Source organism: Bombyx mandarina, chromosome 03 (genome assembly GCF_030267445.1).
Source record: "Bombyx mandarina strain Sakado chromosome 03, ASM3026744v2".
Classification (NCBI taxonomy): Eukaryota; Metazoa; Arthropoda; class Insecta; order Lepidoptera; family Bombycidae; genus Bombyx; species Bombyx mandarina.
Window position 1 is genome coordinate 6,742,967 of NC_143210.1, and position 23,106 is coordinate 6,766,072.

At 37.1% G+C, this 23,106-nt stretch overlaps 1 protein-coding gene across 17 annotated transcripts in view; it reads left to right on the forward strand.

The window, feature by feature from the left end:
• Positions 1-23,106, forward strand: part of RapGAP1 (Rap GTPase activating protein 1) — a 349,454-nt gene that overhangs the window by 322,295 nt on the left and 4,053 nt on the right. For all 17 annotated transcript variants that reach the window (XM_089739716.1, XM_089739722.1, XM_089739733.1 and 14 more), the window contains 8 exons: positions 1,156-1,343; positions 12,988-13,129; positions 14,206-14,481; positions 16,029-16,207; positions 18,505-18,599; positions 20,203-20,559; positions 21,328-21,421; positions 22,142-22,319. In XM_089739716.1, the coding sequence (XP_089595842.1) occupies positions 1,156-1,343; positions 12,988-13,129; positions 14,206-14,481; positions 16,029-16,207; positions 18,505-18,599; positions 20,203-20,559; positions 21,328-21,421; positions 22,142-22,319 (1,509 nt within the window). The remainder of the gene's footprint in view (positions 1-1,155; positions 1,344-12,987; positions 13,130-14,205; positions 14,482-16,028; positions 16,208-18,504; positions 18,600-20,202; positions 20,560-21,327; positions 21,422-22,141; positions 22,320-23,106) is intronic.

The following is a 23,106-nucleotide window of genomic DNA, read 5'->3' on the forward strand; positions in this document are numbered from 1 at the left end:
GCGGGATTCGAACACCGGTGCATCGCTTCAACACGAATGCACCGGACGTCTTATCCTTTAGGCCACGACGACTTGTGGAAGTCCAGAGAAGGTTTAAAAGGATTTAGATAAATATGAATATGCTCGGATTTAAATAAAAATAACAATTTTGTTTTTCCTTTGATGTATCCCCCGTCGGACGGATTCCTTTTGTTTGTTTTAAGTTTATTTTATACAAAAGATTAGGTATTTTATTTATCGATTGAGGCACTACGAAGCCTGCCGAGTCAGCTAGTCTTATCATAAAAAAGGCTTGATAGGTATCTGTAATACATTACAAAGAATTTCACTTTGAAGTTAGAAATGACAAATTCTACTTATATGTGTTTCGCATAAAAACAATGTCCGTTGTATGAACAGAACGGTTTTTCCGCATTACTCGCCTTTAATAGAGACGACGAAAGCCCGAGAACAATGAAGCTTGGACGTATTGAAGGCAATGTAAAAATTTCTCCCGCACAAAGCTGTCTGGAGTTTCGGAATTAGCGGTATGCTCAAAAGGACAGCTCTACGCTGCTTTGTAGCGTAATACGTTATGAAGAAAATATTATTAAACCGTGATCAACTAACTATACGACGGCTAGATTTATTTTACTAAAAAAATATATTCAAAGGCGAACTTTACATTTATTGTTGTTACGACAAAATAAGTAAAGGTTTTAGAAAAAAATATTTTTTTAATTGCACCTAAGAGTTCATTTTTCGTCTAATGTACATTGGTTGTATTTTTTTGACTTTGGCACTGATTTGGCAAAGTCGAAAACTTAAGTTTCGTCATCAATGGTTTTCTGTTTTAAAACTTATTAAAAAGTGATGGAAAAGCTTTAAAGGGGGCTTTAACTTTATTGTCAATTTTTTCACAAAAGCTTAACTGATCATTCGACCTTGGCAGTGACGACCAGATATTTAAGGCTTTGAAAGAATGAATACTGTCTTTTCGTGACTTCCTTACTCCGAAGATTTTTGGAAAAAAATGCAGCTAATTATTGCATTAAAAACAATAAATTTGATTCTAAATTGCCATTAGAAAAAAAAAAGATACGCTTAATCAATAAATATTCTTAAGCCACGATCGTCTAACTATAGATATTTTTAAGTCAAAAATATTGTTCTCAGGAACCCCACCGACCATAGTTCTACCTCCAAGTGGAGGTTACTGGGTAGACGGAGTTGACGATAGTCCACATGATGGCGAGGAAGTCGCGCCAAGACCGCAGCCTGGGACCCCGCGGCAGTCCAATAGACGGCACAACATTGACACCGATGAAACCGCCACATACTACAGGAGATATTTCCTTGGCCAGGTAAGATGTTTGTATGAATAACCCAGTTTTCCATATTTGATGAAGATTGTGCCTCTAGAATGCCCTCTAAAATATTTAGCGGTAGGCAGCGGCTTGGCTCTGCCCCAGGCATTGCTGAAGTCCATGGGCGACGGTAACCACTCACCATCAGGTGGGCCGTATACTCGTCTGTCTACAAGGGCAATAAAAAATAGATAAAAATGCCCAGGTATTTTATCCAAATGCCAAATAGTTGAAAAAAGAGAATCAACACTATTAAGCAGTGTTGATTCCGTTTTCATTGTGAAACATAATACCTATCTTGATAATGAATAACAGAAATATGAAAAGATTTCCCAAACGTAAAAAATTCTTGCCAATCACAAAGAGTCATCGCGGAATATAAATTTTTGTAAATGTTAAACTATAGGAATTTCCGTGTACTAAGTCACGTTTTGAGTTCGACGACACTACAAAGGTGTACAAATAAACTGAAAAAATACACAAATCATAACACGGATTACTTAATTGATTCCGTGACTTTTGTACTTTCTTTAACTGGTGCGACATCACTAGGAATATTTTAGTTGCATGTGATATAAACACATCATGCGAATAATTTAATTGTTCTAGAAAAACGAAAAATACTTTTACGGTGCAAAATCGTATAACGAATAGGATACGACAATCAAAATTTTTTTCAAAGACTTTACGTTTACTATTTAAATATATTGTTAAATCACAAAAGTTCAAGAATAAAGATTGTGTTGATTGAAGACTTATTATTCGTAAGGCAAATCGGGAACATTATCAATTCTTAATTATCTAATTGTATTAACCTACTAGATAATTATAATCTATACTCTATACTAATACCTATATATAAATCTACAGTGGTTTTTACGGATGTTCCGTTATAATTACTGAACCGTGCATCCGATTGACTTGAAACTTGGTATTCATGTAGAAAATACATAATATATTATAATAATATTAAGGCTAATATTTATATGAGTGTTGGACTTCCTACACCAGTTGCGGGGGCGTTAATGATGAAAATCTTTGTGGGGGTGAGAAATAATAATGTTAATTTTAAATGCCCAGCGAAGCGGACGGGTACAGCTAGTTAGTAAATAAAACTAAATCCCGATGAGGTGGGATATATAATGGTATTAAAATAGATAATAAAATAAAGTCAAACCCAAGGATTCGTCGGAGGCCCAGTCGAAAATAAAATAGTTCCGAAACTAAGCGTAAAGGCCTTGTAATTTTGATTTAATAATTTCGTTCCCCTTAAATCTCCGTAAACATCCTGACACGAATTCCGGTTGTACCCGCTGAGTATCTGACATTTGCGCGCCAAGCTGTCTGCCGAATGGAAATAGCAAGCCGCGTCGCCGGTGCCAATTGCGCGGATGTTTTATGCGTTCTTTTTGCATTCGTAAGAAAGTACCGTTTTTTTTTTCATTGAAATTCTTTTGGGTGACCGGATTTTTTGTAACACCTTAAATCGAATATCTACCGAAGAATAACGGCTTCTACTACACTGTAGAACCAGTAGATTTATCGCCATTTTCAAATAATTACCGAATTTGTGGAATTCAAAATGCGGACTTTAAAAAGACACAAGCACATGCATCAACACGTTTCGGGTGCTCTCGGCATTAAAAAAAAAACATTTTAAAAACGTTCCGTATCCACTTAAACACGTTTCCCTTGGCATGTTCAACGTGTATCTTAATCAGTCGCTTGCATGTCGATGTCCTTATGCCTTGACCTTCATGAGCATGAAATTATTAAATTGTGAATTTATCAAGATATTGTAATAAAGACTAAAGTGTTTTCGACTTTCCTTAGACCTGCTTCGCTTCGCATTAATGCATGCCCTCTCCTTGATTTAGTCCTTCTTTATTCGACTTTGAATCCTAAATGTTTCTTGTACATCTAAACATAAACGTTACGATTAAAAACGTAAGAAAATCTCTCTCACACTCTTCTTCTTGTCAGCCCATGGACGTCCACTGCTGGACATAAGCCTCCCCCAAGCCTCGCCACAAAGACCGGTCCTGCGCTGCCTGCATCCTCTCACACTCACTCTCTTATTATTCTTCTTTCAGTTTAACTCAATGATGGTGCTAATCAAATTATTTAGTAATTACATTTCAGAAGACATCAATTTTCATCTTAGTTTGTTTTATTGACTCAAACATGATTGATATAGGTACTTAATTTCCATGTTCTGTGGTGGAATTTGTAATTCTGCTTTGAACTTGACTCCAATAAAGGCTTGTAAAAATATTCGCTATATTTTCGGTAGGATTCGTTTAATTTCAAATGATCATTTTTTGGCATACAATTTATGGGCGAAGCGTTTACATTGTCCGTATTAATATAATCCTATCTATTGACGGTGTGTGGGCCGATTGAAACGGTGGCGGGTAGGTGGTTGGGTACCTTAAGCTTAGCTGTGGAGGGGATTTAGATCCACTTTGATATTCCATGAAATTTGTTTGTTCTAAATGTCTTCTCTTTAAATATTATTAATGAAAGGGCTTTACGGTACATATATTAATAATAATAGACAGAAAATAATGTTGAGACAAATACGCTACACAAAATATAAACCTTTTTTTAAAAATACACCATACACATTTGAACTTGTGGCTGTTTTGGTAAAATAATCGCTTCTTGATACTTAATTGACTAAATATATGAAAAATATACAAATAATTTTAAACCTTCCATCCTACAGTATTGAAATAAATGGATAGTTAGTTACTCATAGTTATTTTTTTTTATATTATTAACATATGATAATCTGTACAGTTGTACAGCTTTACGGCAAGTGATATTATATTCTCTATAGCGTCAGATTAGGTAAAAATTCATTGGAATAGCGGTAGCGATTATAATTTTTTCACACTTTAATAATCTTACTTTTCTTTTAACGGTACTTATTGTAAAGTGATTATGTTCTCAAGGCGCAACGTGAGCGTTATTTGAAGGCAAAAGCTAAATTAGCCTCCAACAACTGCCCTAGAAACCTCTGATTTATAAATCCCTGTAATTCTCATTTTGGTTTCACGTACAGTGTATAGTCCTATTAGTGTTCCCAGAGGCAAACTGCTGTCATTTAACTCCGTCCGACCTGTGTGAATCCCCTATGATCCCCATCGCACGGACAGCTTGGAAGCGTTCGGCATGCCATTACCCAAAGTAGCCAATTAACTCTGAGAATATTCTGACGACTGTTATACCGGGAGTGATCCGGGGAGCAAATGGAGGGGCTACTCGCTTCTCCTTTCCACCATCTTATGTATCACTCGTTCGCGAACTAAGAATTGTCAGTTTGACCATCAAACACTTTGCTGCAAAACGTTTCCAGCAGAATTATTACGTGAATTGTAACTTTAAGAAATAACCTTTAAGAATTCCTCAATAACTTAAAGAGACTATTTTACGGTAGCGGTTGTGCTCTGAGACTGCTCTATTCATTGGCATCAATAGCCTTCCATAAAGTGATGTGCAAGCTTTTCTGCCTTTTTAAGGCATTAAACAGTTTTATATCTTATATAGTATATTTATAGTATTCTTAAAGCGATGAGCACGATGGGTTACCAGATTCTTTACTAGTTGCGAAACCATAAGTCTTTAATTTAAATTTTACCCGCTTCGCTCGCCACTACGCTACGGTTCGATACTATACCGCGTAGGATCGGCACAGATAAACACGTGTGAACTTTCCCATACCCACGCCTTACGCCTACTAAATACTTTTTCTACCTTTTCGTCTCGTTTCGAATCTTCGTACTTACCAGTAATTGTTTGAAACGTGACGCTTTGATATTTATGGCACCATTGTTTCTTTAATTAAGAAACGGGATGAGTTTTCTCGTTTTTTTTTTTTTTAAATCAATTGGTAGAGTTGTGGGAATGGATCATGGAAATCAATTGAATGAATTCAGACACTAGCTTCCAATTTTCCGTTTCTTCGGAATTATAGTTGTCAGTTAACGATTTATTAATTATTATTCCATCAATTTATGTATCGATGGTGTTTTTGTTAATGTACGAATAATAATGATACATCAATATTATCATGGTAGTATTTCTAAAAACGGAAATTTAATACAAATATTTTTCGTGTAATTTATTTTGGTAGTCTTTATAAATCTATCAAGGAAAATATCTTTAAACTGTCATTATTTAATAGCTTTAGTTTTATTCATGGAGCCAAAACCAACCATTCTCTATTTGCATTTGAATTGTTCCAAAATGTTAATTTATTCATTGCGTTTTCAAGGAGATTTGTGATAAAGTTACGAAGCTTTATCGCTCAGTTTATTGCGAGTGAATGTACATAAAGCTAGCTATGCATACAGAGACGCGCACGGCCCATCACTCAGAAGCCGTGTAAGTGCATAATGCTGCACCGGAAGTTCGCCACCGCAACTAATATGGCTGGTACCCGGATAATACATGCGCTACCAACATAACTTTTGTAATTGGCACATCGATAATATTATTATTTTATATTAAGACTATTATTTTATGACATAATAAAATATTTTCAAGGAGTTCATAAATTTTGGTTTTTTTCAATAAAGAATAGTTCATAATTTATATATTAATAGGTAAAGCCGAAACTTTGTACCCCTTTTTGCTAAAATTGCGCGGACGGAGGAGTATGAAATTTCTCACACTTATAGAGAATATAGAGAAGGAATGCAGAAGAACTTTTTTATGCAATTTAATTATGCATTATTAATATTTTAAATCATTAAACGAAACATTACACACACTAAGTACCATGTATTTGACACACATACGTATAATATTTGTTTATTGTCAAACTTTTTTTATTACTTATAGTCTGTGGTCAAATTTAGAATAGGTAAATATTTATCTTTCATATTATTTTTCTGTAGTGTAGTCTTGGTGAAATATGTTATTATAGAAGTATGTATAATAAGTATTTGACAATAGAACCATAATAATGTCCAAACTTATAACTACCGGGACGACCGGGGGACCACTAGTAATTATTGATTCACTCGTGATAGGGTGCGTAATACCAAAATTCGTAAAAGAACGGGGTTGACTGACATAGCCAAAGTGTTTGCTCGGAGAAAGTAATGTGACTGTGCTTCACGCATTGGTGATGCCCATGAGCAACGGTGGCCGGCTTCCTCGGCTACCGGCCGACGTACCATTTCAATCGGTACATATAGTTTTCGGTGAATAATGCCTCGCTCAGGCAACCTCTTTAACACTCTATTATCTATACTAATATTATAAAGCTGAAGAGTGTGTTTGTTTGAACGCGCTAATCTCAGGAACTACTGGTCCGATTTGAAATTCCATTTATTGAGAAAGGCTATAGGTTATATAATATCACGCTAAGACCAATACAAGCAGAGCACTAATAAATAATGTTTCAAAATCAGGGTTTTTTTCCCTTTTGAGAGCTTCCGCTGCGTGCGCTGCAGAAACCGTTAAAGTTTCGCTAAAATAATGTATGACAGAATTGTTCCCCTTTAAAAGATCTAAAATAAAAATAAGTCCACGACAGCATATGTCTATGTGTTAAGGTTGGCTCACTGTACCGTTTTTTATGCTAACCCAAATTTGTTCTAAAATAAAGCATTACTTGTGAACTATTCCACGCGGACGAAGTCGCGGGCAGAAGCTAGTGTGTAACATTTTCTCACTGTTTTATAATGCTTTCACGTTATAACGAACGAAAATACTTCAAAGACATTTATAATTAATTGAAATCGCAGCTGTGATCAAGGGTCTACCTACAATCATTACCTAAACACCCCAGACGGAACACCACAGTGGGAAAAAGCGTCTGAGTTCACGTACGCGGAACGGTCTGACTTCACGCTCAATGCACCGACTTCTCGGCATGTAGATTGTGGTGATTACAACATTATAGGGCAATTTGAGTCCCCAGTCAGTAAGTATCAAAACCTTATCGTTCCTACAGATCGGAACATGGGCCTCGTTACAAGAAAAAATCAAGTTTATTCACGTATTAACGATGTCTGATTTAAATATCATTATGCGAAGCTTCGGGACTGTTAGGTAATTTTTAATCTGTTCGTATATCAAATTTGTATATCTGACATGGTAGCGCAACTCTCACACGGGAAATCAGAGATTCATTGTACATTTTTTTTTCCTTCTTCTGCTGGTAGCCTTGAGAGGCTATTCCAGCGCAACCGTAACTAGTAGGTGAGCTCACGGGGCTCAAATCTGACGACGTTGCTAACACGAACCCTAGCAAGAGCCGTGCTTCGCAGAATCTACCACCGGATCGGAAACGCGACCCACTGAGAAGATCCGGCGAGAAACTCAGTGGGCTCAGAGGGTTAATTTACTCGTCGAGCCCTTCGTCCCAAGCGACGGGTGACCGATTGTACAGTAGTAGCTAAGTATTACATAGAAAAAAAAAAGATCTCTCTAAAATATACGGTAGGCTTGGTTCTGCCCCTGGCATTGCTCACGTCCATCAGGATGGTCGTGTCAACAACCAGGGCCCTGAAACTGTGATACTTTAAGTCAAATATTTTTTCTGTATGGAAACTAGCGACATCTCGTAGCGGATACCCCTAAACTTATATGTTGTTAAATTTAAGGCATTTAATTATCGTATAACTAAACACAGAAAATAAAAAATCATAGAAGTCTTTATTTGTTATAGACAAATTGATTATATTTTATTAATTTGTGATTTCTGAAAATATACAAAATCCTTCATTTAAATCCAACCTTTCATTATAAATAAAATATAGGATAGGTGGTAATATGGTACTGCCATCTACAGGAGCAATGAGAAACTAATCGAAGCGAAGCCATCTAGTGGCCGACGCCCGTAAACATTGTTGTTGAATGCTTGAGTTGCTTATCTATAACTAATTTATGTGTATTATCTATGTCAACAACATCAATAATTTTTTTTTAATAATAGTACATATATCGCAACATACCTGCTCTATCTTGTTCAGAATTTCTATAGATAAAACGATTGTCTGGAAGAGATCGGTTTGAGCGATAAGAAAGCCTATTGTACAATTCTACTATCTGTTGACTGTTTTTGAATGCTAATTGTGTTTTGGTGTGCAATATTTTTTTTTTATTGCCCTTGTAGGCAGACGAGCATACAGCCCACCTGGTGGTGGTGAGTGGTTACCGTCGCATATGGACTTCAGCAATGCCAGGGGCAGAGCCAAGCCGCGCTGCCTACCGTTAAAAATGTATTCTCTCTCTCTTTCACTCTCTCCCCGAAGGTGTTTGATAGCGATGATTAATCTCATTCTGATGCTAACCGACAGATAATTATGTAAACGAATCAAACATTATACCATTCAACGCTCATTCCCACGCTTTCGTATAAATACAGTAATCGGATGCTATCAGCCCTGAAAAGCTGAATGGGCCGTTGTGACCCCACAAGGGTTAGGCCAGATGAATGCGTCGCTCCCATCGCTAATCCAATACCCTGCATTACTCTGACACGTAAATACATTTTGGCAGTCGCTATCGTTGAACGAAGGCTGTGGGAAATCGATGTCAATTTACCTACGTGCATCAAAATTGACGCAAGCTTCACATCTTTACATATACGAGTTTCCCTAAAAAATCTAGCTTACTTTTTTTTTTATTGGCTAGATGGGTGGACGACATTACAGTCCACCTGGTGTTAAGTGGTTACTGGAGCCCATAGACATCTACAACGTAAATGCGCCATCCACCTTTGAGATATAAATTCTAAGGTCTCAATATAGTTACAACAGCTGCCCCACCCTTCAAACCGAAACGCATTACTGCTTCACGGCAGAAATAGGCAGGGTGGTACCTACCCGTGCGGACTCACAAGAGGTCCTACCACCAGTAAAAATATAATTGACGTTATTTGTTGACAATATTTTTCTTTGTATCTTTGGGCTTAGCCGTCAATTTTGAAAAACAGTAGGGTATTTCATTGAAAATAACATCCAATATGTATAATCTATTCATTATATCGAATAATGTGACAGTTATTCATTACGTGTTTAACTTAAACGTTACGCTAATTCAAATTCCAATCCATTACTTGCGTTGACAGATGGTAATAACAAAAGATGAACGGATGTAATAAGTAAAGAGCTTTTCATAAAGCGAAATTGGTTTTGGGACAATTCGTTTTTGACGCAAAATGATGGGCCTAAGAAACGATTGTCGCTTTCATTGGAGGGTTATATTCATAAATTTAGTAAACGGAAAATAGCCAAGCCTTTAATTTAGTTGTTAAATGCTTCAAACTTTGTTTAATGAAATTATGGGATTTTTGGAGTTTACTCCTTTAGAATCGATTTACATATATAGGCCCGGGGTATGAAAATTATGGGGACCAAAATCGTACTAGCATGTCACACGAAATGCGTTATGCGCATTTCGTGTGACATGCTAGTACATGCGCCGGCAGTCCGCCACAAAGCCTCGTACTGATCGCGCGTTTCTCTCATTATTGTATTTTCATATATTTGTTAGTCGTTTGTTTTGTGTCTCGTTAATTTGTTAATAATCTGTAGTGTATCGTGTTGTCGTAATATAGAACTATTTCTCGTATTGTTTCGTTTAATTTTTTATATCCAGTAAACTCCAGTCGTGCGTCGGAGCGGACACACACACTTTTTTTTTTTTTTTGCCCTTGTAGGCAGACGAGCATACGGCCCACCTGATGGTGAGTGGTTACCGTCGCCCATGGACTTCAGCAATGCCAGGGGCAGAGCCAAGCCGCTGCCTACCGGCAGAGCCAAGCCGCTGCCTACCCTAAATGTCATTAGAGTTACTGTTATTGTTTCTTTGTAATGAATTAAATTAATTATCGAGCTTATGGCCCGCCTGTTGTTAAGTTGTTACCCATAGAGACTATAAAGTGAATGCCTACTTTGAACCTACCTTGAACGTTGTGGTATGAAGTCCTTGTTTAATTAAATTATGGGAAATGTCGTTAAAGTTGCTGTTTTTTCTTCCTTGTATTCAATTAAATTAACTATCGAGCTAATGGCTCGCCTGTTGTTAAGTTGTTACCCATAGACACTATGAAGTGAATGCCGTTGCCTACTTTGAACTTTGTGGTATGAAGTCCCCTATAGAGGAAATAAAAACAATATCGTAAGCCTTTGAACCCTGTTCAATTTGATTAACGTAATACAATATAATTTCAAAACGACAAAGCTCATGTTATTATAAATTATTAAAAAATTAAATAGTTTCAATCTTCGTATATCGACAGAAAAAAAAGCCGTAGAATTTCCGTTCTTTAAAATTAAAGTTCGCTAAACCATTGCGGTGTACGTACAACGGATCGGGTGTTTTCGTTCGAGCCGTGAAAAAAAAATTACCAGATTCCGTCTTGAATGACGCCATCTATCAGTCCGCTGAAAAAGGGGCATTAACCCCTCGCCCTTTCAATTACCATCTTTGCCTTTCAATTTGCTCTTTTGTGGCAATCCTCATGCAATAAATTTAAGATTTTAAATTAGATACGAATCTTCGAGCATTGGCAAAATATGATTTCTATAATTTTATGACTTATTATTAGAATCAGTATTTTGAAACACACTTAAACTGTACTGTCAAAGTAAATTCTAAAGCTCGTTTTTAAAAAAAGCTCTCCTCAGAAGAAGTACTGACAAGAAACTCTGACAATTAAAAATCGTCTGATCTGCTTAGGAATTGAAAAAAAAGTACCTCAAATATTACGCTTTAGTGAACATCGTGTATTACCTTATTTTGTAGCTTTAAGGCTTCGTCAAACAGAACGCGTAATTAGCGCGTGTCATAGCGCGGCGTTAGTTTAGCGCACTGACGCGCGCTAAGTACGCGTTCTGTTTGACGAAGGCTTTAGTTATTTCCATATTGATATGATAATTAGGACGACTACAAAACTCTAAAACGAAACACCTAATTACATTTTTAAATGATTTGTTTTAATTAATATCCGATTGTCTATTGTATTCCGAGCACTTTTTCACCGTTTGCATTAAGATCGCCATTGTTTTTTTTCACAATGGGATATATCCCACTCAAGGTCTATTAACGATGGGAATTAAAATAGATACAAACTGCCAAGGCTTACGAAACAATGTATATATCTAATGACCATTTCCCATGTAAATAAAATCAATGATTTTGACCCCCTGGTTGTTGTAACAAAAACAAGTACGCGGTGTTGTAACCTCAAGTTCATGAATGATTATTCTGCAAAAACTATTTATATCATTAACGCTTATAAACTATCAATGAATTATCATTTAAAAAAAACTTCATTTTCGATTAATTGAATGAGATCATGATTAAATTCTGTGATTCAGTCAGCGTTGTCCTGAATATTAAATCATGTCAAATGTCACTAGAGCAACGCCACTGTATAATTATTGGCTTCATTTTGCAAAAGGATTATACTCGTAGATATAATAATTAATTATGAATCGTATTAAATAAATATATACAAATTTCATTGCACAAACTCCTTTAGGTATTGTATCGCTTACAAGTTATGAAAACTTAAATATACAAATTAGGATAATCGAGTATTTATTTGTAAATTCACATATTATGTTTATAGTGCCCCGATGTGCGCATCATAATTAAAATTTAAATAAAACAAATGAAGACCTCTTTAACGTTTTGGGCTCGTGTCTTTTGTAGTATATAGTATAATATAATAGTATTAGTAGTAGTAGTAGTAGTAGTATACTATAATATATAAAAACAATAATAATAATAATATTATATCAATTTAAGGGAGTCCGAACCTCCTCTTCCCCGAAGGTTTCAGGGCGGGAGCTAGGAACTAAACCGAGTCAAGAACTCGAGAGAAAACTCAATTATAATATAATCTATAGTTATATTATTTCAGTCGCTCCGAATACTTTAAGGTTTTTGTGGACACGGGGAATAAGAAAAAAGCGTGATTAAGCCGGGAAAGTACTTTTGATTATGTCTACGGCTCGCAAAATCCAAAAAAGTAAACTGCATAATATGATGTTATTACAACAAAAAAAAACCACAATTTACGAGGGAAAACTTAGATAAACTCCATTAACGAAATAGTCATTATCATTTGTACCAACCTTGCTGTTGTCATAAATGTCTTCCATCATATTTCGATGTTTATTAGTACAGGGCGTAGCTGACAGCTATTTTACCGTTGTTCTGGTCGTTATTATTAGCTATTACGCACAATTAATTAACGTTTTTTCCTTGATCTGTTTTGAAATGAATTATTAATTAGTGCTTTGAGCTTTTCTGTATTAAATATTAAACGTAACTGGTTTTCGGGATACAAATACCGGTGGCAGGACCTATTGTGAGTCCGCACGGGTAGGTACCACCACCCCGCCTATTTCTGCCGTGAAGCAGTAATGCGTTTCGGTTTGAAGGGCGGGGTAGCCGTTGTAACTATACTGAGACCTTAGAACTTATATCTCAAGGTGGGTGGCGCATTTACATTGTAGATGTCTGTGGGCTCCAGTAACCACTTAACAGCAGGTGGGCTGTGAGCTCGTCCAGCCATCTAAGCAATAAAAAAATAATAATAATAAATTTGTTTTATGTTTTTTAATTTCACATAAATTTATAAGTGCTGTTTTTTTTTGTCTTTTCGCAGGAGCATATTAATTTGGTAGGCAACGATCAAAATCTGGGACCTGTGGTCATGTCTCTGAAGAAAGAACACATAGCTGGCCAGGAACAGACTAGAATACTTCTGAGGCTTCGAACAGAGACCATGCGAGGAACCATACCCACTGGTGAGCTTCAGAAGACTTGCATTTTGAAATATTCATTGGTTAACTCACTCCAGCGAGCACATAAATAATAAAACTCGTACTGATATCTGTTACTTTCACTAAAATTAACACGATTTAGTATATTATAAAAAGTGCAACGTTTTCAGGGTTCGTGAGTTTCCTAATTCCATCTTAACTTTTAAATGCCTAAAAATATTTGAATGTGTGAAGTAACCCTATATAGTCTCGAGTGGCACAGGCCATTTTTTGGCCAGTCGTGTTTTTTATTCATTAACTATTTTCAATTGTTTACAACATTCAACTGGCAGATAAATAGTTTAAGTCTTATTAAAACAATTTTTTCGAGAAACCAACTTGTTAAATTTCTTTGAACTTGTCTAAGACTTACCAAAACCTCATTATCTATATAATACTAGCTGACCGGCAAACGTTGTTTTGCCATATATAAGATTTCTAGGGAATTTCTAGTGTAGAAAAAAACTAACTTATTGTAAGTGTGTGACGATGTGGTAAATGAGTGAAAGAGGCATGTAGCGCTGTGAACGATGAGGGAATATAAAAATAACAAAATCTCATTCAACCACATTATGCGTCATTATAACAAACAAACAAAAATGTAAAGAAAAAAAAAATTATAGGGGTGGACAACCCTTATCACTTAGGGGTATGAAAAATAAATAGTAGCCGATTCTCAGACCTACTAAACATGCATATAAAATTTCATAAAAATCGGTCAAACCGTTTCAGAGGAGTATAGTAACTAACATTGTGACACGAGAATTTTATATATAAGACTAGCGACCCGCCCTCGGTTCGCTTCGGAAACATTAAAACACACATGAAACCAAAAAAAATAAATAAAAAAAAAATAAAAAAAAGTAGCCTATGTTCATCAGGGACAATGTCGGCTTCTAATGGAAAAAGAATTTTTCAAATCGGTCCAGTAGTTTCGGAGCCTATTCGAAACAAACAAACAAACAAATCTTTCCTCTTTATAATATTAGTATAGATGTATACTAATTTCAATTCTGTAATTGTTTTATTTGAATTCATTATTGTCTAACATAAATTTTCAGGATCAGGGCCGCTTTCGTCCCCTCTAAGAATGGCGAAAATGCTTAACGAAAAAGTTAATGTGGACAATTTCATGGCTGTCACTTGTCTGAACGCGTCATCGTTGATAGCCGCTTTTGACGAACGGGTGTTGAACGAAAGGTTCAAGTTTGGAGTTCTCTACCAGAAGTACGGACAGACTACCGAAGAACAGATTTTCGGGAACAACGAGACGTCACCGGCCTTTGACGAGTTTTTGGAGATGCTGGGACAGAGGATCAAGTTGAAAGATCACAAAGGTAAGTTATCAGTCTGTAATTTAGTTTGATAACTAACTGAAAAGATGTGTGGTGTCGTGGAACACCGGATAGGAACGAAGTCTCTTATTATAAAAATATTAATTTTAAGTTCTATTCGAGGTATAAAGAAAATAAAACTGGAGGTTTCGCAACAACCCACGGTCATTCGGTAACGTGCGAACTTATTGTGGTACACTTCATTCACGGTTGTTTGCATAAGAGTTAGTGTATTGCGCAAACGATCGCATAAAAAATATGTTATTTTTTGTACGTTATTACAAAGTTAAGTCGTACACTGTGCGCATTACTAGTTTGTACATTATTACAAAGTTAAGTCGTATACTGTGTGCGTTACTAATAGAAATCTTACGTTACGGAAGTTTTTTCCTGGTTAGGTACCCCTCCGCATCGTCCCATAAGGAACTTGGTTCCAAAATCGTTTACTTAACATCGTAAATAACTGTATGTAGTAGCTCAAGGCATTTCTTCGAATTAAACCCTCCGGAAAATACATTGAAAGCGTCTTGTCTACTTCGGAAAACCAATATTAGTTTTATTCTATCCCTCGAGTACGTTTGGTTTCTCAATCACGAGAAAGGTCTGGCACTGATTCTTGGAATCGTTGATCTGTGACCCTACTTCCTGGCAATCTGCCTGCTCTGGCCCGATCGCTCAGAGCCCGGAACGATGTGGACTCAAAATCGAGCCAAGAAAAACTATCGAAAGCCGGACGTGGTCTATTTGAGATTACTATTATCATTTACATCATCTATTATAAGCTTAAACGGAATTGATGGTGTGTTAACATATGAAAAAGAATATGAGATACCAATTCTAGGCGTTCATTTACGATATTATGTATACTCTATACTAATATATAAGTCTACAGTGGTTTATACGGATGTTCCGTTATAACTACTGAACCATGCATCCGATTGACTTGAAACTTGGTATCCTTGTCGAAAATACACGTACTTAATGGATAGGCTAATATTTATATGAGTGTTGGACTCCCTACACCAGTTGCGGGGGCGTTAATGATGAGAATCTTTGTGGGGATAAGAAATAATAATGTTAATTTTAAATGCCCAGCGAAGCGGACGGGTAAAGCTAGTACATAATTATATAAAAAATTCTGAAAACAAGTTTATCCTAAAGACACATCCAGCTACCTAAAGTGTACAGGATTACTTACTAACATACACACACGTCAGAGATTTATTTGGTTATTTAACTTAAAAAGTGCTTGAATAATTATTAAATTCATGCGAATATTCAAACATTGACTACATAGATTTTCATGTTAGTCTCATCACCCAATAGTTTCCCCGCCCATTGAGTTTCTCACCGGATCTTCTCAGTGGATCGCGGTTTGAGCCCAGTGAGCTCACCTACACGTTAGGGTAAAGCTGAAATAGCCTCTCAAGGCTATCAGCATAGGTATTGAGAAAAAAAAATAGCTTCCCTTTTATTTATTATAATATTAAATCAATAGTACATGCATTTGATTCTATGTTTGCCAATGTAATACTTTAATGCTTACAAAGGTTATCGAGGAGGTCTTGACGTGACGGGTCACACCGGCACTGAAGCCGTCTACGAGCAATACCACAACCGGGAGATAATGTTCCACGTGGCGCCACTGCTGCCCCACACAGCCGGAGACGCGCAGCAGTTGCAGAGGAAACGACACGTTGGGAACGACATTGTAGCCGTCGTCTTTCAGGTCAGCCCAAAGTATATCACAAACTAAATAGCTTACATACAGGTGGTAGGACCTCTTGTGAGTCCGCGCGGGTAGGTACCACCTCCCGGCCTATATCTGCCGTGAAGCAGTAATGCGTTTCGGTTTAAAGGGTGGGACACCCGTTGTATACTTGAGACCTTTCTCATGGGCTCCAGTAACCACTTAACACCAAGTGGGTTGTGAGCTCGTCCACCCATCTAAACAAAAAAAAGCAAAAATAATAATTAAAATAGATAATATGATCACTACCCGTACATCATAATCTCTAGTATCATTTATAAAAGGGGATATAGCATTGTAATTTGTTCGGAATAAGCTTCGGATGCGCCCGAGTTATTTTACTAAAAATCGTATTATATTTGTTTTTCACATAGTAGATATTTCGAGCTCGACAATATTATATCGATTTACAGTTGTTCTATCGTACAGAGTTTTTTTTACTTACAATTTAATTAATATTTAAACAGTAAATATTATATATATGTAGATGTATATAGCTCCAGAGTTCGTCCGTTCGTTTTAGCGGAGTAGCAGGTTCTCGGGACAAACGACGATTGCGTAATCCTAGAAAAAAAAACAAAAAAAAAAACTGTTTGTAGAAAACGTAACGAGAATAATAAAATTCCAGTCGAACTGACTATTGCGAAGTTCAGGGGCAATGTAAAGTGCACTTTAAAGGTCAAGTTGCGTTTTAATACGGAAATAATTTCCACGTATTATTAAAAAAAATGTGTTTCAATAAAATAATGTATGAACTACATTTAATACGTATTTAATTCGTGATTATAAAAAAATTAAAAATACCCTCTATCTTCTTTTTAATTTTAGAATACATCAGTGATTCTAAACATTCTAAACTTGAAAATAAATAAAAATATATTTGAATAATTAAAACAATTATCAAAATCTCTAATCTAAATACGCGATTAGTGAATAAAATGCCTCAATAACATTGGGTTCATCGTCAATTGGCGTAGATCATCTTCCATCTACAGCAAAAAAGAGATACAATTTGTGCGCTGAATTAGTCAAACTAAGCATAATTCACTTTGCCTCTCTTAAGATTCATTTTGCATTTTTGTATACTTTAACTGTATATGTGTTTAATCTGTACATAAATCAATCTGGTATTAGGAAAAGACAGTCCGTGCTTAATAACGGTAACTCAAATGTCAACAGTCTGTGAATAAATTAAATCGTGAATATTTTTCTATCTTCATATTTTTTGAAAATTATTTAACATTTATATTATATTTACAAATCGTCGATGTAAATCATGATGTGTCTATATGTTCACGACGAGTAGTGAAAAGTGCGTTAAAATGATTATAGCTAAATTCGATTGTAGAATATTATTTTTTTATTGCTTAGATGGGTGGACAAGCTCACAACCCACCTGGTGTTAAGTGGTTACTGGAGCCCATAGACATTTACAACGTAAATGCGCCACCCACCTTGAGATATAAGTTCTAAGGTCTCAATATAGTTACAACGGCTACCCCACCCTTCAAACCGAAATGTATTGCTGCTTCACAGCAGAAAGAAGATAGAATGGCTTAAAAAAAGTCGCCCTAAATTTATTGGTAAATAAAAAAAATGCCCATTGATATTAACTCTTTGAGCTTCAGAATCCACACGTATTGGACATATAGTTTAGTCTTATATTAGTCGTAAGATGGCAAAGGATTAAAGTGAATATTGTGTGCATTATAACTCTCAGACACAGCCCACTGAGTTTCTCGCCGGATCTTCTCAGCGGGTCGCGTTTCCGATCCGGTGGTAGATTCTGCGAAGCACGGCTCTTGCTAGGGTTCGTGTTAGCAACGTCAGCAGGTTTGAGCCCCGTGAGCTCACCTACTAGCCACGGTTACGCTGAAATAGCCTCTAAGGCTAGCAGCTTAGGTAGGATAAAAAAAAAAATAGTAATAATTAGATCCTAAAATAACCACATAACATTAATCCGAACAGTAGCGCTCGATTTTTCAGTTCGTATGAAACCGTGATGTCCAAAAAAAAGATTTGTTTTTAACTTCTATTTGTATCTCTGACATTTCGGATCCGTGTGCTTAGTGCGAGTTTTTTAACGTTCTCGATAACGTAAAAGTTAACCCAATTTTGTATGCAGTTTGAACAGCGCCCCTAGCGGCAAACGTAGGCAAACGATCCCATTCCATACAAATATGAGCTAACTTTTACGCTATCGAGTACGTTAAAAACTCGCACTAAGTACACCGATGTCGAGATAATAATCTCAAAAATAACTTACGTAATTACAGGAGAAGGCGACTCCGTTTACACCGGACATGATCGCCTCGCACTTCCTACATGCGTTCATAGTTATCACGCCAGAGTTCGTGGATGGGGAGACCAGGTAAATACATGTGCTATTCAAAATATTAACACGTTGAACGCTATATTAAAAATCGGGTATTTTCATTCAGGTCATGGTGCTCATTGGTGAACCTTATCTTACTGAACCATTCGGGCCATGAGGGTCACCCGTGAGCCTTTTAAAATATTTAAACTATATGTCCCAAACTGCACCGACAAAATAATTCTACTGTAGGCTAATTTTAATAAATTTTAAATTTAATCTAAAATATTTAAACTATTGAATGAAAATCTCAAATAAAAAAATATATATTTTGACTTGGCTTGAACGTAAAGTAAAGCGTAGAACGTGTTTAATGTACATGATAAAAATGCTCTAGATTAGTCCGCAGATATCACCTTATAATACCCACCTTATAAGTCATCCTAAGATTTTAAAGTCGAAGTATGAATTTTCAACGAAGAATAAAGACTAGGCGGTGGTAACTCGCGCGGCTTCCAATACTATCTACCATAACAATGGCATAAAATTGCTTTTTTACAGTACTACAACTATGCACGAACAAACATTTTAATTATAAGTCTTCTCAAAAGGCGGTTGACAGTGATTTTCTCGTCCGCGACAAGTTTGTCACTTTAAACGACCGACATTATTAGCGCTAGAGGAAACTGAGAAAATGAGTCGGAAAGTAGAATGGAAATTTTCATAGTGATTAAAATGCAAACGAACCCCGACTCTGTAATTAGTTGTTTTGCGTAAAACAAACAGTTTTAGATGCTAGACATCGTCGAACCGACAAAGAAACTGTATTATTACATTATTCAAATTATTATTTGCAACAATATTAGTACTAATATTATAAATGTGAAAGTGTGTTTTTTTTACGTCGAAACAACAGTTTTTTAAAGTGACAGACTAACGTTTACCCCGAAAAAAATCTGATTCCAACTACAATGTTTATTATTGTTCCTAAATTTAAAGATTGATTATGTTATGATAAATTTTCATGGAACGTTTTCAACTAATCGACACTACATCAGGCATATAATAATAATAATGATTTTTGTCGTGTTTGTTTGTGTTCTAAGCGTTCGCGAATCATTTATCCAATTGCAGTGATACTTTGTATATTTCTTTTTGGCATTCCCGAAGCAGCTGCTCTTGAGTTGTTAGGTCTCCTTCGGAGGCGCTCGGGCAGCTGTTAGCAAATCCCACCCCTCCAGGCTGAGCCTTTGCTCGCTCACCTGTCGTGGTGAAACTGGAAAGGCCTCGGGCCACCAGAAATTCTCCCTTATTTATTATATATGTATGTAGGAACGGAACAGAACGGTATGGATGAATGACAAACATGGAGCATGACTGAGTAAGAGAGATAGGAGATGTCGTGTTAGGAAGTAAGAAAGACGGCGAACGAATGCGGAACACTTAATTTTATTATTTTATGCTAGAAGAGGGTAATTGCCGGAGACGACGGCAGACACACGCGGTGTAACTCTGAAGATGCAAGACGTTTAAATTTTAGTTACGTAGATTAAGACGAAATAAAAAATCTAGTTTGTGTGAAGTGTTCAACCGTTTCACTGGCCCACCCTGAAGGTAAAACACACACATGTATATTGATAAAGATAAAACACATTTTCAGGTACAAAGTGGCCGTCACCGCACGTGTGGACGTACCATTCTTCGGGCCGACTCTCCCGCAGCCGTCTCTATACCGTAAAGGAAGAGAATTCAAAGACTTCCTCCTAACGAAACTGATAAACGCCGAGAACGCTTGCTTCAAAGCCGATAAGTTCGCTCAACTGGAACTTCGGACTAGGGCGTCGCTGCTGCAGCACTTGTGTGACGACCTGAAGAGTAAGACAAGCGAGTTCATGGGCGCGCCGGCGAGGATCGAACCTGGGGCCGTGTCGCCGAAACCGGACGGAACGCCGAAGCAAGAAGGGCCCGGCTCTAAATTCATCATCACCGTAAAGAACGTGCTAATATCGAAAGTAAAGTAAGTAACTTTTGTTATTATTTGCTGTCTATTAGCAGGCAAAGGCATATTTGTGGAAGGACGCGGGAACCCACCACTAGCAATTTTCCCAAGAAAACTTTTACGTATGTATTCCGTAAAGGTCACCATCCTCAGCACTGAGGATCACGACGGAGGGAGCACGCAAAATCATAAGTCATCCGGATATTCGCCTTCGCACCCTTTAAAACCCGTAGGCATAACTGCTTCGTGGGGAAACTAAAGATGGTTTTGGTCGTGCGAGCCTCTGTTACCTCGACCCAGTTTTTCCCGTTTTTTTTCCTTACTTAAGCTGATAGCCTTGAAAGGCTATATCAGCGTTATCCTAGCGTGTAGATGAGCTCTAAGGGCTCAAACCGGAGGTGTTGCTAACACTGGCCCTAGCAATAGCAGTGCTTCGGAGAATCTACTACCGGATCGGAAACGCGACCCACCGAGATAATCCGGCGAGAAACTCGGTGGGCTTTTTCCTCTTACAGTCTGTCGAGTAACAGGAAGTTTTAGTTGGGTAATTCCAATCGTACCGGGGATTCTGGGGAATCACTGTAATAAAAAAATAATAACAATAACTAGGATAGGTCTGAGATTGTGATTATTACTAATTTAATTTAACACTGGCGAACTACTTGTTTTAAAAAATGAACAATAAATAATGGCAGAAATGCTTAAAATTTTTTTGTTTCATTATGTATATAAAAAAAAGAGTTCTTTTTCTAAATTTAAACTAATTGTCTTGTTTGTTTATTCCAGATCACCGAGTGTGGACACGAATCTCTCAAGCGATAACAACAAGAATTACGCGAACAAAAACAAATTCATGCCAAACGAGACTCACACTCCGAATGTAAGCATAGAACACATTTAGATATTCAATGTTCGGACGTACGGTCCCCCTGGTGTTAATTGGTTATCGGAGCCCAGAGACACCAACAACTTTTTCCGCGAAGTCGTCGTGGACTAAAGGATAAGGCGTCCGGTGCAGTCGTACTATCAAGCAATACGACTGTACCGGTATTCGAATCCCGCAGGCGGGTACCAATTTTTCTAAAAAAATACGTACTTAACAAATGTTCGCGATTGACTTCCACGGTGAAGGAATAACATCGTTTAATAAAAATCAAACTCGCAAAATTATAATTTGCGTAATTACTGGTGATAGGACCTCTTGTGAGTCCGCACGGGTAGGTACCACCACCCCGCCTATTTCTGCCGTGAAGCAGTAATGCGTTTCGGTTTGAAGGGTCGGGCAGCCGTTGTAACTATACTGAGACCTTAGAACTCATATCTCAAGGTGGGCGGCGCACTTACGCCATAGATGTCTATGGGCTCCAGTAGCCACTTAACACCAAGTGGGCTGTGAGCTCGTCCACCGAACTAACCAATAAAAAAAAAAGATGCGGCTGTAAAAATAATATTTTTGTGCCTTCAAACCGCATTACTGCTGCGCGGCTGAAATTGGCAGATTGAGACCTACTAGTGTGAGCTCACAAGAGGCCCTGCCACCAGTAAATTATCAAATCCTGAGCGCAAATTTTATTAATCATACCTTTTGTTTTATGAACAGAGCGGTCGTTCGAAGTCTTCTATAGCGTCGTCGTCGGCGAGCGCAGTGTCGGTTCGTTCAGCCGGTGGGTCCGGGGAGTCCAGTCCGGATGTGACGTCACGAGCCGCCCCTCCGAGACCGCCGCTGAACGACCACAGCGACGACTCCAGCCTCAACTCGGTCGACTTGGATCCGCTTGGTCAGTATCATAGATACACTTAATGTCAGTAAGCAAATAAGTAACGGTAAAAAAAACGTAGTTCGAAATATGAATTTTAATAAAAATTCGATTTCTTTTGAACATCTATACTAATATATAAATCTACAGTGGTTTTTACGGATGTTCCGTTATAACTACTGAACCATGCATCCGATTGACTTGAAACTTGGTATCCATGTAGAAAATACATGTACTTAATGGATAGACTAATATTTATATGAGTGTTGGGAATCCCTAATAATAATGACAATAAATAATAATGTTAATTTTAAAGGCCCAGCGAAGCGGGCGAGTGCGGCTAGTTAAGTTATGTTGTTTTTTTTCGAATTCGAATTTCAAATTTCGCAGAAGTGACTAATGTTGCGGCTATATTATTATCAGGTTTTGTTGAATGTTCGAATTCTCTACAAGCAGAAAACTATATTATTATGTTTTGACGAAACTGACTGTCTATTGCATGACAGAGAGTGGAGACTTCCCGAGCTAAATGGAACAGTATTTGATCACGACGAACCTCGTTCATCCAACCTCATTCGCAACCCAAACCTTGAGTATAATCTGTGAACACGGATTTGTGACTAGTGTAGTGTTCGTAATTCGAATTATAAAGTCAGTTCGATTGATTTGGAACTTAGTAGGTACATACGATTTTTTTTGTTGTAAAAGTGGTTTTTGGCAAATGATACTGTCATAAACAATAACACAACAATAACCGGGTGAAAAACAGTGGCATCGCCCATGCGAATTGTAACGTCCAAATGAATGA